Here is an 18,085-nt window from a genome sequence, read left to right as displayed (position 1 = left end):
AGAGTGCGCTAGCTTGCCTAAGTGTTGGGCTGCGTCGGTCCGCGATAAAGGTATTGAAACAAGGGTTGCTCCCTCGTGAGCTTTTCTAGCAGCTTCGTCAGCGAGGTCGTTGCCGGAGATACCGCAATGACCAGGCAGCCACTGAAACACGACGTCGTGTCCTTTCGCGATCATGTGATGGTGCATTTCTCGTATCTCCGACACGAGTTGTTCACATGACCCGCGACGAAGAGATGCCAGAAGACATTGTAAGGCCGCCTTCGAATCGCAGAATATAGCCCACCGATTAGCCGGTTGGTTATTAATATAATCAACGGCACCTCGGAGGGCAACAAGCTCCGAACTAGTCGATGTTGTCAAGTGAGAAATCTTGTATTGGATGCTTAGTGAACGGGATGGTATAACCACTGCGCTGGTGGAGCTGGTCTGAGTGGATGAGCCATCCGTATATATATGTACTCGATCAAAGTAGAAAGTTTGCAAACAATCCAGAGCTGCTTGCTTCAAGGCCAAGGTAGGCAGGTCGGTCTTCTTTCTTATCCCTGGAATCGTAAGACGCACTTGAGGTTGTTTTAAACCCCACAAAGCTGAGGTTGAACGTGCAGAGGGTGTGAAACCCGATGGTAAGGAGGCACGATGGATGTTGACCTTGTTGGAGAAGGACGCCTGTGGTCGTCGTTCTGGCAGGCACGCAAGAAAGCTTGACTGCATCCGTGAAACATGACGAACATGGGCTCTAAGCGTTTCGGTGCTAATGTAAGTTGTGATCGGATGGTCTTGAGCGATTATAATGGTTCCAGCTGTCGAGGCGGTGCGCGGAAGGCCTCTAGAGGCAAACACGTAGTGCCTGTGCCTGCACGCTCTGAAGTTCTCGAAGATTTGACTTGCATGTTTTAGCCAGCACGGGGGAGCTATAGCGTAGGAATCCGATGAACAGTGCTCGATATAACTGTAGCATGGAGCCCACTGACGATCCCCATGTTTTGCCGGCGATGAACTTGAAGACGTGAACAATAGATGTGAGCTTCTTCTTTAAGTGGGCCACATGAGGGCTCCAAGTGAGGTCCCGCTCTACAATGACGCCCAAAAACCGGTGATTTCTCTTGTAGGAGATAGGCTGACCATTGATGCATACTGGATAAGGAGTCATCGTTTTTCGCGTAAAAGTGACTAATGCACATTTTTCTGTTGAGATGGTAAGGCCTTGTGTGTGAAGGTAGTCAGATGCCTGTGTTGCTGCTTTCTGTAGCCGTGCGCGAACCTGCAGGCGAGTGACCGCTGATGTCCAGATGCAGATGTCGTCGGCGTAGAATTGAAACACTCACTGTTTCCGGTAGGGATTCGGCCAGCCCAAGAAGCGCGAGGTTGAAAAGAATAGGGCTTAGAACACCGCCTTGGGGAACGCCTCGGCATGCGTAGTGGTTTAGTGGAATATAAGTGCTGGATATACAGGGCGTCTTTTTGTTTTACACAATTTTTTTGTGCAATATTTGTCCTGACGTCTCGCAAAATCTGCATGCGTGAGCTGTGCTTGAGTGAGTGAAAACACAGCTATCTCCAACGACACGTCCGAAGTTGAAGCTGAAGGTAAAGAGCGTGTACGGATGGCTTCGTCTCGAAGCCCATTCCTCACCTTCCATTCAGCGGTGATCATGGCTAAAAAAAGTTCGCAACCCCTTGGAGCCGTGTTTACCTCCCAGCCAGCGCCGAGTGTGACCGACGACACGCCGGAAAATGCGCGGCAGAAACGCGAGTCACTCATCACACACGCCTCCGCAAGGACACTCCCAACAGCGCAATGGAAGGCGCTTTGTCTCTTGCTGGGAAGCAAGGTTTACTGCATGCGGTTTGTAGAAAATGCGCTAATTTGTTTGTTTGTTTGCTTGTTTGTTTGTTTGTTTGTTTGTTTGTTTGTTTGTTAAGTATGTGTGTAGGAGAGGTTGGCATCATGGGTGATGCGCGTCAATCCTTCTCAGTTAGGCCAACAGCATATAGCAAAGGTAGACCGGCAGCAACAAAGAAACGAGCAAATAAGAGAAGAATAGTATATAGAAAAGATAGGCGGGCTCAACAAACACACAAACAAACAAGATATAATTGTAAAATAAGGGGCATATAAAAGTCGGAACGCGCTACAGCGCATACAGTTCACATAAAGTTCAATTAGCACGCTGAAACAACACGGAGTTGGCACAGCAAGAAATGTCAACTAATATTATGCAGCGGCCACTTGCAATTTGCTCGTATTTCAAGGAAGCACCGTCTACAGTATATAAAAGGTCACACCACAGGCTGCAACAAGACCAACATCAAGGGACACTTCAAGGTAACCTTAAACTGAGCACGGGGACATTTAAGCAAAACATGCAGAAAATTTTGCACCGCTCCACTTTACCCGCAGTTTTCTTGACGCTTTCAAAAATTATTTTGAGGTCCTAACGGGGCCCCTTTGCTGCTCAGTCGTTAAATATATTTTTTCACGTCAGAGCGGCTTTCTGTCCAGAGCACGCAATTTATTCCTTCACATTTTTTTCGGTGCCAAACATAAATACTGCAGTGCAATAAGAGGTACTAAATATCTTGCGATTCCGAGCACACTGCAGCTTTGGCTCGGCCTAACCTGTGTAAAGAACACATTGTGTATGCAATGCCTAAACGTAATCTGTGTATTACTGTGTCGACAGAAGGGCTGACGTTACTAAAATATTTATTTGTATTTTTGGATCCGAAACAGAACGAGTTTCGACAACCGCTTTCATACCAACTATCACTCCACATTCGCAGTGACATTTGACGTAAACCGGTGCATGCATCCCTTTCGCGACAGTGGTATTGGATATCTCGTTGTCAACGATATCTATGTTGCCTAGAATGCCGCGGGGACTAGGAATCCACTAAAACAATATTTCACGATTAAAGGCTATCGCCTATGTATATATTCATCGTGCTCCACATAATAGGCCGTGATCATGTCTGTCATGTTTGCGGAGTAAACGCTCAACAGAGACGTTTGAGAGTAGTTCAGTATGACCCATTTGAGTGGGCGTTGTTGTGAGCAAGGTCAAGACAGACGTTATGGCGTAAATTCCTGCTGTCCTAAATGTAGTGGTCTTATAATGTCAACATGATCTGTTCTCTTGTAGAGGGTATGCAAAATGAGAACGTTGAACCTTCACCTTGACACGAGCAATCTTTTGTTTATGAAGATACAGTATGTACACGAGCGCCAAATGCACTTACAGAGAAATTATTGACGGCTAAATTGTTTCGTTTGACAGCAATGAAATAATGATGACTTGTGCTGCATTACAAAAGAAAAAATATCTTGAGCTTCAAATAGTGTAGGGACAATATTTTTTTTTTTACAGTGAAAGCTGTATATGATGAACCTTGCGTAGTTTTTTTAGGCGTCCGGCAACAGAAAAATCATCGTGTGGGCCGATCCTGGTGATAGTGCAGAAAGGGTCCAAGGTCAATGGCACATAACTCTGTGGGCTTGGGAACCTGTAACGCGCCCTTGAACTATTCCTGTCACACGTGGGACCCAGAGGTCCCAGGCACACGGGTAAGAACAGATGTTTTTGAAAAAAAAATGTTTGGTACGAATTTTTCAAAAAGGACTTAAAAATTATCGGCGCCAACCGCGCAAACGCTCTAGTGCCACTGCTCACGCGTTCGTCGTCGTCGTCTTCCACAGCTGGCTCCGTTGTGCAAAAAATTATCATCATCAGCAATGGCACGAGCGTCGTCGTCTTCCACAGCTGGCCCCATTGCCGCTCATCATTCCAGCGTAGAATTCACTTCTCTTCTGTCGTCGTAATTGGGAGGCCGCGCCTACGGGCGTATGAGCCATTCAACAGCTGCGTTATCGACGGGGCGGACACGTATAGTTTGCACACCCGAAGAACAACATGCGTACGAGGAGCGCCGGAGTGAAGAGCAGCAAGAACGTAGACGGCGCCGCCGCTGAACGACCACCGACGAAGAACGTTCCCGCGATGCTGAGCGAAAACGACAATCGCGAGCCCGGGCTCCTCCGAACGAGCAACGACGCCAGACTCGCAACGCAAGAAATGACCACCGTTCCACTCTGTCAAGATGGAATGGCAGCGAAAGCACTTTGTTTTTCGTATGAGGGCTTTGATTGTCGTCAGCTTTGGCTGCCATTCCATCTTCACAGAGTGGAATGGTTGTCATTTTGTATTGACGCTATGAATCCTTTTACGAATATTGCTGACAAAAGAAGCCTTAACTTTGCAGCTGCATAACTCAGCAATGCAAAAAAAAGAAAAATATTGACACTCGCATTTATTAATTTTTCTCCGGTGAGAGTGTTTCACCGGCTAACACATGTTACAAAGTTCATAGTGAGCGCATAACAACGACGAGACGAGTAGGCGACACACACAGAGCCATGTGTGTGTGTCGCTTACTCGTCCTCGTCAATTTGGCCTGTTATTCGCTCACTATGAATCAGAACGAACTGGATTTACAAAGTTATCGTTTAGTGCAAGAGCTTTACCGCAGCATTGTTGTATGTTAACGACGATTCTATAGCGAAGGAATCCTGTCTGTAGTCATATGCATGCGCCGCGAGAATGGTGGTGTACATTCTACATAGCGTGTACGAGCACCAGCGATTATGTTACAATCTAGGACGAATCATGTATAAATAGGCGATGCGCTTGACCCGTAGATCAAGGTTTTCGACGTTCTACGACTGTGCTCGCTGCTAATGTTGTGCATGGAGTGTCTATTGTTTCTCCGCAGGCACAAATTGGCACAATACGCAATTAACTTCGTTACTCGCAGTTCTGGCACTACGTTTTCCTTCAACGGTCACTATACAACGTGACAATATGGCAATTATTGTAGGTGTAAACTTCCTCTGTTGGGACACCTAGAGCGGGCAAAATTAAGATTTATGCACGGATCTGAACCAAAGCAAATAACTTGTGAATAAAGCATTTGAAAAGAAAATAATAATAACTTCGAAATTTAACAGTTATCTGCTTTTCAGACCTTGGTTCGCGGCGTATTTTTTTTTTTTTTAATTTATCTGCGTGCGGCAATGCTTCTAAAACATGTTTTATTTTTATAAATGAAGTCAACGTTATGCTTCCAAGAGTCAATAGAACTTAGCGTTCTTTTCAAACGCAACACATTTCATTCAGATGAGTTCAATGCTTGTGTAATCAGAGTACTCCTGGCTTTCAGTTGTGCTCGAATAGAAAAATCTGAGTCGGCTCTGATCTAAGGCTTCCTATTAATTGCCCTCTGAATAAGGGTGGAAATCTGAAAGTTCCCCCCTTTCAAGCTCAGGAAGTTATCTTCTTATTGACTTTGTGTTGATATTGATCTCATCTAACTAAGGTGATATTGCCTCGAACCCGTCTCCACGCAACTTGCGGAATGAGGAGAGTGGTGGAGGTGATTAGAATGGTATGTCTTGATTGTAGGGATGGGAGCTTCTGCCGGCCGAAACGGCGCGTGTGCACTTTGTATCAACTGGTTTTACGCTTTCTGCTGGGTGTTAGAGTGATTTGATACTGGTTTTCTCCGTTATTTATTTCTACTGCTTCCAAAGATTCAAAACTGCGCACAATCGGGTTTTCGCCTCAACCGCAGGCATACTAGGTGTTTATTTTTTTATTTTGCCGCGACCTTGGCATTCCTCGTTGTACGTCACAGCCACGCGTACGCATTTTTGAGCGGCTTTCGACCCCAGCGTCTTCTGCGAGCGAAATAAGCGCACGTGCAGACGAGAATGTAGCGCCAGCCTCGACCACGCGGATGCAAGCGCCGTGCGATTGCCGTCCCCCGCTTCGGCGATCGTAAACGGCCGCGACGATTGCCTGTCCCAGACGGACGGCCGCCTCCACCCTTCAGGTCCGGCTTCGCGGCAAAATACCCAGCAGCGCGCCCGTCTGTCCGCGCCGTATGCACTCTTGCGAAATCATGCGTATACACGAGCGCGGCGGGAACGTCGCACCGGACATCGAATGTGCGCGGGCTTAGCTTCACCTGTCATTAGGCGGCGGGAAGACGGACGCTGCAATGAGGTCGAGTGCTTTGAAACGCCGCGGACACACCGCCGCAAGCGCACTTTCTTCTTTTGTTTGGTCGTCTCTCTCTCTCTCTGTCTCTCGTTTCTCTTATTTTTCTCTGGAGCCGAGCGTTGAAGGATAAATACAAGGTGATTTCTGAGAACTGCGTTTTCGAACCGTCGCCTATGCTGCAACCTATACGCTGCTACCTGCGGCAACAGTCCTGCAGTATAGCTTTAATTAACCACCCGCCGTGCTTATTTAGTAGCTATGGTGTTGGGCTGCAAAGCACGAAGTGGCGGGATGGAATCCCGACCAAGGCGGCCGCATTTTGATGGAGGCGAAATGCGAAAACACCCGTGGTACTTAGGTCCACGTTAAAGAACACCAGGTGGTCCGAATTTCCGGAATCCCCCCACTCCGGCGTGCCTCATAATCAGATAGTGGTTTTGGCACGTAAAGCCAAATAATCTAATCCAGCTTTAATTAACCAACTTGCTGTACCTTAGATTCCTTTATAGATGAATGGAAAAATTGCGCAATTCGAGGGATGGCTAAGTGATGCTGAGGTAGGGGCGAAGATAACGCAATCGGTCGTGGCGCTATATATATATATATATATATATATATATATATATATATATATATATATATATATATATATATATATATATATATATATATATATATATAAAGAAATGATATCGGGCTGCGTTATACATGATTTCACTCGGAAAGCTCACTTATTTTACTGCTTCAATATCGGTTTAGTAACAAAAGAGAGCTGCCATGAGCTTAGCGGGAAACGGAGTTTTTTCTTTGTTTTTTGTTTAATCACGCGCGTGAACTGCGCCAGCGCGTCGCCTTGACCTTCCCTTCCCGCGTTGCCAATTAGTTTCTACAACTGGACAAGGAGGATCATTAACGAAGGGCACGAACATGGAAACGCTGACACTTTGCTGGTCAACAGTAACGCATGCACTCCAAGCGCATGAAAATGTGCAGACTGCAAAACACGTGTGTTAAAGATGCCTGGAAATTCTTACAGAACCTAATGCACATGGAAAACGTGGATGCGCCGCTTGTAGAGTTTGTGCTTCTGTAACTGGAGCGAGTCTCTAAAACAGACAAATGAGCATGCTAAATTACACTTCACGTGAAGTTGTTAGCTTGGTCACGTCGGTTTCGTAAAATTGTGGATTATGAACTGCTGGCACGTCCTAAGGCCGGGCCAACTTAGTTTCTTGTGTACTTTAGACGACCTGCGACAACGGTAAATTATGTCATTTAGATTTCCAATTTCGTTCCGGTTTATATTTGGGCGGTGTTCAAAACGCATACAGACATAGGAAATAAGGGGCAGGTGGAGAGTGAAAGAGCGTTGTTGCCTGTCCTTGATATCTTTAAGCCATGCGTGCATGCGCTGTGAAGACCAACGAAAGCAACCGTTACTGAGTCATCCAAACTTGCACGCTTGCTTGCTTCGGCGTTACAGGACACCTTGAGCCGTATTTTAAACATTGCGAGAACAAACTAAGACTAATGCCTGCCGAAACTGTTTCGTTTCTGAACCGCTTCGTTCCTTTCTTCCGCCGGTTCGAACAGGTACGCCTTCGCTACGCCACCAAGTCCTGCTTCGGCCTGGTCCTCTCGCTGGCAGCGTTCGCCGCGGTCGTTCAGTTCCCGGATCTGCTGCGCTCCACGTACCGCCTGTACCTGGAGCACGCCAACCGAAACTCGGTTAGTGAGACCCTGGTCGGCGCGCCCGTGTTTCGCAGCAAGCAACCGCTGCGAACACTCGTCGCTCCCAGCGCAGCTTATGCGCCTCGAAGTCGCCGTCCCGCTGCTAGCGGGGCAGCGGAGGCGACGAACAAGAAGATCGAGGTGCAGAAACGGGGAGCTAAACCCGCCGCCTTCCGCCTCATCGCTCAGAAGGCGGAGCAGAACAGGCGAGGTGCGGTCCTCTTGGAGGAGAGCCTGAAGAGACTGGACAGAGTCGCCGCCGCAGCCGCCTCCAAGAGAAGCAAGAAGGCGTCCAGACCGAAGCCGACGTGGCTGCCGCCGTACGACCCTTCCAAGTACCGCTTCACGCTCAATCCGGAGCTGTGCTCCGGCAACAGCAACGTCCACTTTCTCGTGCTCGTCCAGTCGGCGGTCAAAAACTTCGAGCGACGCGCGCTCGTCAGGGACACCTGGGGGTCGGTGTGCCGGCGCAACGACTCCGCGGCTGGAGGCACGGCCCTGTGCCGCCTGGGCTTCGTGCTGGGCACGAGTCCGGACCCCGTGCTGGAGTACAGGCTCCGCGACGAGGCGAGCCGTCACGGTGACCTGGTGCAGTCCAACTTCGTGGACTCTTACTACAACCTGTCCCTGTCCACGGTGACGGGGCTACGCTGGGTGCAAGAGAACTGCAAGAGATACGCGTAAGTACATGAATTCAAATGTTATGCGCCGAAGATAGGTTTACGAAAGAGACGGATCGGGCTTATTGCAAGAAGCGGGAAACTTCAAACGACCCTATAGAAATTACACAGTTAAGTGTTTCATTTTTAATGCGTTAGCATTAGAAGTGTCAAAGTGGAAAATAGGTGTATGTGCGTGAAGTGTGAGAAGGCAGCCATGCGCTAGTGGATTACATATATTGTGGGCATTATTCATGCGCTTCATCTCCTCATATGTACATACTTATCATCATCGTTTTGGGCCTGTGTCGTGGGGCATTCGCTCGAGAGAATGAGGAATAGTCTGATGGCCTAAACGTTGTTTCGCAAGTGGTGGAGGGTGCTGTCCTGTTCGTCAATCCTCTTGCTCCCGGTCCCTCTCCAGCTTCAACTACACTACATCCTTGGAGCTCCGCTCGGGACGCCGCCTCTACCAACTGCACTCTACCATACCGCAAGACCAGCAGACCGATGCCGCTACACTCACCTTGCCTGCTCCGGCGGGAAGCCCTTCTTGGACGGTCACCACCCCTCCGAAGGATCCACGGGTGTTTGCTCGACTTCGCAGTGACGACGTTGAATACTGGTTGCAGCAGTACGAGCGCATGAGTTCCTTTAACCACTGAGATGAATCTGCAAAACTTGCGCACGTCATATTCTATCTAACCGGCGTCACAAAACTTGGTTTTATAAAAACGAGCTCGATTTCGTAAACTGAATCACGTTAAAACAGCACCTACGCTAGATTTTCGCGAACTTTCTGTACGCTCAGGTAACGCCACGAAACTTGCTGAGCAGGTTCAGCACACGGGAGAATCATACGCTTAGTACATAGACGATGTCCTCGCCCTCTGCCGCCGTGTGAATATCTCAGTGACAGAGAATGACCGTGTACGCCACCTGCTCAAGGGCATTGGGACTGAGGCATTCAATGCTCTTGCAGTGCAGAACCCCACTACCATCGCGGACATCATCATTACGTGTCAGCACCTCGATCAGATTCATATTGCTACGTCGAATGCGCGGCACGTAGAGAAACACGAAGCTCTCGCGCATTGCAGAAGAAAAGACGATGTCCCTGCCTAATCGTTTTCAGTTTACCTATAATTAAAGTGTCCTGCCCTGATTTTCCAGTTCCTGCTGCCTGTGAATCGTGAAAGTATGACCCGCTTACACCCTGACACATCTGATTTCAGGTTGTCCAACGACGGCGAACCACGTGCACTGATCCGCTATATTATCCGACAGGAACTTCACGCATAAGTTTCGTCAATCCATCCTGAGGTCCATGTGACGCCTCCTGGTGGCTGCCTACGCCATGTCGTGAGGGAAGAAATACCTGCCGAGACGAGCCCGCAAGTCCCGTGCTTATACACCCCATACATACGCCATTTTACTAAGGTTGCCTCTATAGCGCCACCCTCGCAGCTGCCACGAAAGCAGGCACCTGTAATCTACGGTTCCCTGAATCCTCTCCCAGCAAGACTACCGCCGCTTCAGTGTTACAACGCCTGAAGCCCACTTCGACCTGTTTGTTACAATTGCGGCATCCGTGGCCACATTTCAAGGCTGTTTTGCCGACGCCGTCAACAAGATGAACGACATCGCTATGCCGGATTTGAAAGGGATGAGTTTTCTGCCGCTGTACCACAACCTCGGGGCTCCTACTTCAATTATCCACGAAGTTCCCCATCTCGGCAGCAATTCAACACTGCCGGTTCATTGCGTTCTCCTCGTCGCCGCACTACATCACCGATGCGGCGCTCCACTTCCCTCATTCAACCGGCTACTTCAACCTCCGATCACCGCCCGGAAAACTAAATGGTGCAGCTGGCAGGAGTGAAAGCTGCATCCTTTGGACAACATGAAACGCCTTCGGAGCGCCCGTCAATTGTATTTTTGGTGTTTTGAAGGTGTGCGGACTGAAGCCTTGACTGACACGGATGCATGCATCGCTTTCCGTTATTAGTACTGACTTGTGTTCTCGCTTGCGAAAGGTGAAGAGGCCATATAATGGCCATCCCCTTCGTTGTCCTAATGCAGCTCTTATTCAGCCCTCCGGTGTTTGCACTGGGCGTGTTTTCATTTATGGCATCTTTCACCGGATTCAGCTTGTCATGCCGTCTTTGTATACCCACGCAATGATTTTGGGAGGAGACGTCTTCAGCGTCAGCTTTAATATCTTACCGTCAGCTAATTATTCATGACGGAGATTGAATCTTCATCCGATGTCGATGTTCACAACCTGCGTTTCGTCACGTCTACCGACTGTTCCATTCCTCCGGGCAATGAGCGTATTTTAGCACTGACTTCCGACAACATTGTTAATAGTGATGTGTTCCTTGCATCGAACGTTCGCTGCATATCTGGTGGGCTTAGCATTCCTCTTATCCTGGTGCGGTTTCCCGGTGGTAGAACGTTGATCGCTGTAGTTAACCCTACTTCTTCGCCAGTTGTGCTCTCCCAGGCCACAACTGTGACTTCATTTCATTTCATTTCATTTCAGCTTTATCATCAAGAAAAAAAATAGATATTTCTGGTAGGGATACCGGGGCAAAGAGCTGTTTTTGGACAGCTTGACTTGACCCGGGCAACCTGGAAACTTTTAGCAGTGGTGACATTCAGTAGATGAGATAGATTAATGATAAAACATGGCCATTAATAACACATAGAGGTGACATGCAGATATTCTTCCACATATACTAACATTCGCATATATTATAAATACACAAATAAACCGATTAGACTTCAACAGCTCACAGATATACCAACAATAAAAATTTATAACATATCAATTTCCAACAATAATACAGGTTCGAAGTTTAGTCGAGATTGAAAATAAAACCACTTGTGCAGTGGACATTGCATCCTGACAGTTAACAGTATTATAAAGTTACAAGTTTCGGATGTATTCTTCAAGCTGTTTCAAAGTAAAGCCCATGGTATGCTTGTACATGTTTAAAATACTAAGTAACTAATGTTCAAAAGTTTGTAACTTGTAGTTCGTGCGGAAACGCGGTGTAAACCACAAGTCCGTGTTTCGCGTGCATATTGACACGTGTACTTGTCTTTATCGGGCCACACGTTTCAACGCCTAACAAATGTTATCACACAGCGCAGGACGCGCTTGCATGTGTCGGAAGTTTCTGGAATGTTATCGATGGTTCCATCCGCTGTCTGTTGTCGCCGAACCTTGCGTAATCTGCTTGCATGTATGCGCGACGCGAATGGCGTAGAACTTTGTGGAAGGCATGCGGGTCCCAGCGATTACTCTGGAACATTCGACAACTGATCTATAAAAGCCGCCGCGCTTGACCCGTTGATCAGATTTTCGACGATCGCCGACCGTGCTCGTCGCTATCGTTGTGCTATAAGTGTAGCCTGTCTTGTGGGCACAGGTTCGCCCAATAAAAGTTAGTTTTGTCTTTCACAGTATTGCTACTGTGTTCTTCAACGTCGCCACCACGTGACATCTGGTGGAGGTGCTAGTGTGTTCATGTACCGAACGCCCCCACAAAGCCGCGATCCAAGCCCGAAGTCCGAGGACAAAACCAACATCGCCCAAGACGAACGTGCTAGCCGCAGACTGCAAGGACTGCCCCCAGAGCACGGACTTCTACCTGAGACGACAAAGAAGATCCTAGTCAAAACAACCCCAATGGCTGCCCCAGCGTCCCCCGTTATGCTACAACAACCTCGGGACCCACCGACCTTCCATGGAGCAGCGACTGAAGACCCGGAATCCTGGCTGGAGACCTACGAACGAATCGCGACTTTCGACAACTGGGACTCCGATGACAAGTTGCGGAATGTATACTTTGCCTTAGAAGACGCCGACAGAACGTGGTTTGAGAACCGGGAGTCGACCTTGACAACATGGGACGTGTTTCGTAGCGGCTTCCTGCGCACCTTTACGAGCGTCGTGCGCAAGGAAAGGGTCGAAGCCATGCTGGACGCCCGAGTGCAGCTACCTAACGAGAACGTTGCCATCTTCACGGAAGAAATGAACCGTCTGTTCCGCCACGCCGACCCATATATGACTGAGGAGAAGAAAGTCCACCTTCTCATGCGTGGTGTGAAGGAAGAACTTTTCGGCGCAATGATACGAAGCCCACCGACGACGGTAGAAGAGTTCCTTCGCGAAGCCACCAACATCGAGAAGACACTCGAAATGCGGAACCGGCAATTCAACCACCGCACGAACTCTACCAACTACATAGGAATACAATTACTGGCCACCGACGATCTGCGCGAGACTATCAGAGCGGTCGTACGAGAAGAGCTGCAGGTCGCAGCCTCAAGTAGCCTCAATCGCCGAAATCGTCAAAGATGAGCTTGAGCGATCCCTTGGAGTTCCTGAGGTGCAACCGGAATCACCCCCGCCCCAGCCGGAAGCGATGACCCAGGCCGCCGTCGCCCGCCGTCAAGGCCCCCCTGCACGACCGCGCCAGGGCCCTTTAACGCCACAATTCCGTCGTCCACCGCCGCCGCCGCCGCCAGCACGCCCACCCATCGCCCAGCGCCGCTACGCGAGGAAGACGGACATTTCGCACGCTCGTGACCACCGCCCGCTCTGCTACCACTGCGGAGAGGCGGGTCACGTCTACTGCCGATGCCCATACCGGGAGATGGGACTCTGAGGGTTCGCGGTTAACGTGCCTCGACCACAGATTGGCGAACGACCTCGCGATATCGATGACTACCTCGCCGCCACTCAGTGGAGCCCTCGGCGACCGTCCCGTTCGCCGTCACCAGGCCGCTACGTGTCGCCGCAGCGCCGACCATACACCGACCCAGCCCGGGGCCGCTCTGCGAGCCCATATCCGGAAAACTAAAAGTAGCAACCGATGGAGGTGCGGTTGCTGTTCGTCGAACTGACGAAGATCCTCCGCCGCCCACGAACACGACGTAGAGGCCATCTCGACGACCTAATGACGACATGCCGCCGTCCCGACGAAGTCAGGAAGCCAAGACTACACCGACGAAAGACGACTTGTCGACGCGACGTTCCAGCTTCAGTTCAACACGACGCAACCGTCATCCGACGCCAAGACCTAGCTGCAACGTCACCAGACAAGGAACCACCGACCTCGACGTGCTTCTCGACGGCCACGCAGTTACCGCCTTATTGGACACAGGGGCAGATTACTCCGTAGTGAGTGTACACATCGCCGCCCAGTTGAAGAAAGTTAAAACTGAATGGGAAGGCCCTCAAATTCGGACCGCCGGAGGACACCTCATCACGCCGACTGGAATCTGCACGGCAAGAATTACCGTTCATGACCGGACTTACCCTGGGACCTTCGTTATCCTCCAAACAGTGTTCACGAGACATCATTCTCGGCATGGACATCCTGAACCGACACGGCGCAATCATCGACCTGAAGTCGAAGTCGATAAAGCTGTCGGAAGATCGAGCGATACCACCGGAGAGCTCTCGTAGTCACCATGCTTTAAGCGTGCTCGGAAGTCAAGTCAGCATCCCGCCTCGCTCCTGCATTGTCATTTCCGTCGGCACCAAAACAAATGCCGACGTAGAAGGCGTCATCGAGGGTGACCAACGTCTACTGCTACACCGTGCAATTTGCGTCGCAAGAGGGATCGCTCGACTGCACGGAGGGAAAACTGAAGTGTTGCTGACAAACTTCAGCCAGGAGTTCAAGCACATCAACAAGGGCACGACGATCGCGTACATCTAAGAAATTCTGGAAACCAGCAATGCGTTTGTCCTCTCGGATTCCGCCGTATCTACCCCGACGACCATGGTTCCCGAACCAGACTACGACATTAATCCATGTCTCCCCATGATTAAGCAACAACAGCTCAGAAGTCTGCTCCGACGATACAAAGGCTGCTTTTCGACGTCATCGAGGATTCGACAAACACCAGTCGCCAAGCATCGCATAATCACCGAGGAGCGCTCGACCACTCCGCCAGAGCCCTTAGCGAGTTTCGCCCCGAGAACGGGAATGCTATAAGAGAACAAGTTGACGAAGTGCTGTGCGACGACATCATCCAGCCGTCGAAAAGCCCGTGCGCATCCCCTGTTGTCTTGGTGAAGAAAAAGGACGGAACCTTACGTTTCTGCGTCCATTATCATCGACTGAACAAGATCACAAAGAAGGATGTATACCCCTTACCACGGATAGACGACGCATTAGATCGGCTCTGCGACACAAAATACTTCCCGTCGATGGATCTCAAGTCTGGCTACTGGCAAATAGAAGTCGACGAGAGAGATCGCGAAAAGACCGCCTTCATCACTCCAGACGGCCTCTACGAGTTCAAATTCATGCCATTCGGACTGTGCTCGGCGCCTGCAACGTTCCAGCGCGTCATGGACACGGTGTTAGCAGGACTGAGGTGGCAGACCTGTCTTGTTTACTTGGATGACGTCGTCGTCTTCGCCGGAAATTTCGACGATCACCTTAGGCGGCTAGCGACAGTACTAGAGGCCATCAAGTCATCAGGGCTCGCTCTGAAGCCAGAAAAGTGCCGCTTCGCTTACGATGAACTTCTGTTCCTAGGCCACGTCATCAGCAAGTCTGGAGTCCGCCTCGACCCGCAGAAGACAGCTGCCATCGCAAGGTTCCCGCAGCCCATCGACAAAAAGGCAGTGCGTAGATTCCTTGGCATGTGTGCCTACTATAGGCGCTTTGTCAAGGACTTTTCACGCATCGCTGAGCCGCTGACACAGCTAACTATATGTGACGTCGAGTTCAAGTGGGAAACGCCGCAGGCCGAAGCATTTCAAGTACTCAAACGACGCATGCAGTCGCCGCCAGTACTTGCGCACTTCGACGAGGACGCCAATACCGAAATGCACACTGACGCCAGTAGCCTAGGCCTCGGTGCCGTCCTAGTGCAGAGAAAAGATGGACATGAACACGTGATAGCTTACGCTAGCCGGTTGTTGTCAAAAGCGGAAGGCAATTATTCTACAACCGAAAAGGATTGCCTCGCCATCGTTTGGGCTACAGCGAAATTTCGCCCTTACCTATATGGCAGGCCATTCAAAGTCGTCAGCGACCATCACGCCTTGTGTTGGCTAGCGAATTTAAAGGATCCTTCAGGACGGCTGGCGCGGTGGAGCCTAAGACTGCACGAATATGATATCACTGTAACCTATAAGTCCGGCCTAAAACAGTCTGATGCCGATTGCCTATCACGCGCCCCCATTAACTCGCCGCCGCAAGATGACGAAGATGACGCCTTCCTTGGCATTTTAAGCGCGGAAGACTTCGCTGAACAGCAGCGAGCAGACCCGGAGTTGAAAAACCTCGTCGAGTATTTGGAAGGGCACACCGACGTTGTCCCTAGGGCACTTAAGCGAGGATTGTCTTCGTTCTCGCTTCAAAAGAACCTAATAGTAAAGAAGAACTTCTCACCAGTGCGCGCCAACTACCTTCTTGTTGTCCCGTCAGGACTGCGTCCAGAAGTATTGCATGCCCTGCATGACGATACGACAGCTGGACACCTCGGATTTTCCCGGACACCATCGAGGATACAGGAAAGGTATTATTGGCCGCGCCTGACCGCCGACGTCGCCCGTTATGTCAGAACATGCCGAGACTGTCAGCGACGCAAGACACCACAGACAAGGCAAGCGGGATTGCTACACCCAATCGAACCTCCTTGCCGACCATTCCAGCAGATCGGGATGGACTTGTTTGGACTCTTTTCGACGTCAACAACCGGAAATAAGTGGATCGTCGTGGCGACGGACTACCTCATCCGCTTCGCTGAAACTAAAGCACTGCCGAACGGTAGCGCAGCCGAAGTGGCGAAATCCTTTGTCGAAAACATCCTGCTGCCACGTGGCGCCCCAGAAGTCCTCATCACCGACAGAGGAACGGCCTTCACAGCGGAGCTCACCCAAGCCATTCTGCAATACAATCAGACAACGCACAGGAGGACAACGGCCTACCACCCACAGACGAATGGTCTTACGGAGCGCCTGAATAAGACCCTCGCCGACATGCTAGCAATGTACGTCGACGTCGAACACAAGACCTGGGATGCCGTCCTGCCGTACGTAACATTCGCTTGCAACACGGCTGTGCAAGAAACAACACAGATCACGCCGTTGAAGCTGGTTTACGGCAGGAACCCGACGACGACGCTCGACGCCATGCTGCGGCACGTCACTGACGAGGAGATTCTTGACGTCGCTACCTGTCTCCAGCGCGCCGAAGAAGCTCGACAGCTCGCCCGCCTACGGATCAAGAACCAGCAGCGTACCGACAGCCGAGACTACAACCTCCGACGACGCTTCGCCGAGTGCCAACCCGGCGACCGTGTTTGGGTATGGACCCCGATACGCCAACGAGGACTGAGTGAGAAACTATTGCGACGCTATTTCGGACCCTACAAGGTCATCCGACGTATTGGCGCACTGGACTATGAGGTCGTGCCCGACGGCATTCCGCATTCACAGCGGCGCCGCGCACGATCTGAAGTGGTCCACGTGGTGCGTCTTAAACCCTTTTACGGACACTGACGAACTTTTCTTATTTTCTTTGCTACGAGCGCTTCTTTATTACTTTCGTTTGTTTGCAGCAACGGGTCGATGCTTTTTAAGAGGGGGGTATTGACACGTGTACTTATCTTTATCGGGCGACACGTATCACCGCCTAACAAATGTTATCACACAGCGCAGGACGCGCTTGCATGTGTCGGAAGTTTCTGGAATGTTATCGGTGTTTCTATCCGCTGTCTGTTGTCGCCGAACCTTGTGTAATCTGGGGCCGAATGTTATAACGGTTCGGTTGGGGAAACGTTCCTTTGGCCTCACCTGATTGGCCAAAAGTTTGATTACGTCGCAGGTGTCAGAGGCAGCGGGGCGGTATCGCATTTTTTGAATACGTCACGCATCTGTCAATCACCTTCAAAGCGAACCGGTCGTAGGAACCGGCGAAGGGGTAGTCCGCTTTGGGTTCCGTTGTTGTGGCTTGGCTGTTGGCTTGCGACCCTGGCCGTGCGACCCCGGAGACACGCGGGCGTCGCGCGCGCGTGCGTTGGTTGCTTCGGAGGCTATTACTTGCCTTCGCCGTGTGCTTGGCGTTGCTCTTTTGGTGTCGATCACGGCTGGAAGTGCGATACGCGTTCGAAGAAGTGACGGATAATGAGTTGCACCGCCCTTGCCGGCTTTCTAGGTAGATCTTTTGCAGGCTACGCTATCAAATGGAGGAGACTCGAGTTCAAGCGTACCAGTGGTCATTCCACTAAGAGGAAGGAATACTGCGCGCTGCGGTTCATCGCCACCGGCCTGCAGCTCCCAGAGGTCGGTCGGACGCGAAGCATTCATCGGAATGGCCTAGATCTCTGCTGCCGACACTGTCCACAAAGTTGCTCTCGCAATTACTGTGTTGGCCGGGAAAAGGGCTGGGTCAGTTTTCCCGTGAACTCCGCTTCAAAGCCAATGCCAAGGAGATATTTGCATGGTGAGATTGAATTCCCAGTGCTATCGCCAGCGTGAATATCTCGCAGATAGCCGTTCATCAATCAGAAGGGTTCAACCTAGGCTGGTTCAGCGCTTCCTTCGTTCGGCTGATAAAACTACAGTCAGGATGGGTAGATATTGCGGAGATCTCTTAT

The 18,085-nt window shown here is 50.4% G+C and overlaps 1 protein-coding gene across 1 annotated transcript in view; it reads left to right on the top strand.

Annotated features, from left to right (window-relative positions):
* Window positions 1–18,085, top strand: part of LOC126540298 (beta-1,3-galactosyltransferase 1-like) — a 95,295-nt gene that overhangs the window by 58,077 nt on the left and 19,133 nt on the right. Inside the window, exon 2 of the mRNA XM_050187100.2 lies at window positions 7,653–8,470. Within this exon, the coding sequence (XP_050043057.1) occupies window positions 7,653–8,470 (818 nt within the window). The remainder of the gene's footprint in view (window positions 1–7,652; window positions 8,471–18,085) is intronic.

This window comes from Dermacentor andersoni, chromosome 2 (genome assembly GCF_023375885.2).
Source record: "Dermacentor andersoni chromosome 2, qqDerAnde1_hic_scaffold, whole genome shotgun sequence".
Lineage (NCBI taxonomy): Eukaryota > Metazoa > Arthropoda > Arachnida > Ixodida > Ixodidae > Dermacentor > Dermacentor andersoni.
The sequence above is the reverse complement of the archived record's forward strand: the minus strand, read 5'-3'. Positions and strand labels throughout refer to the sequence as shown.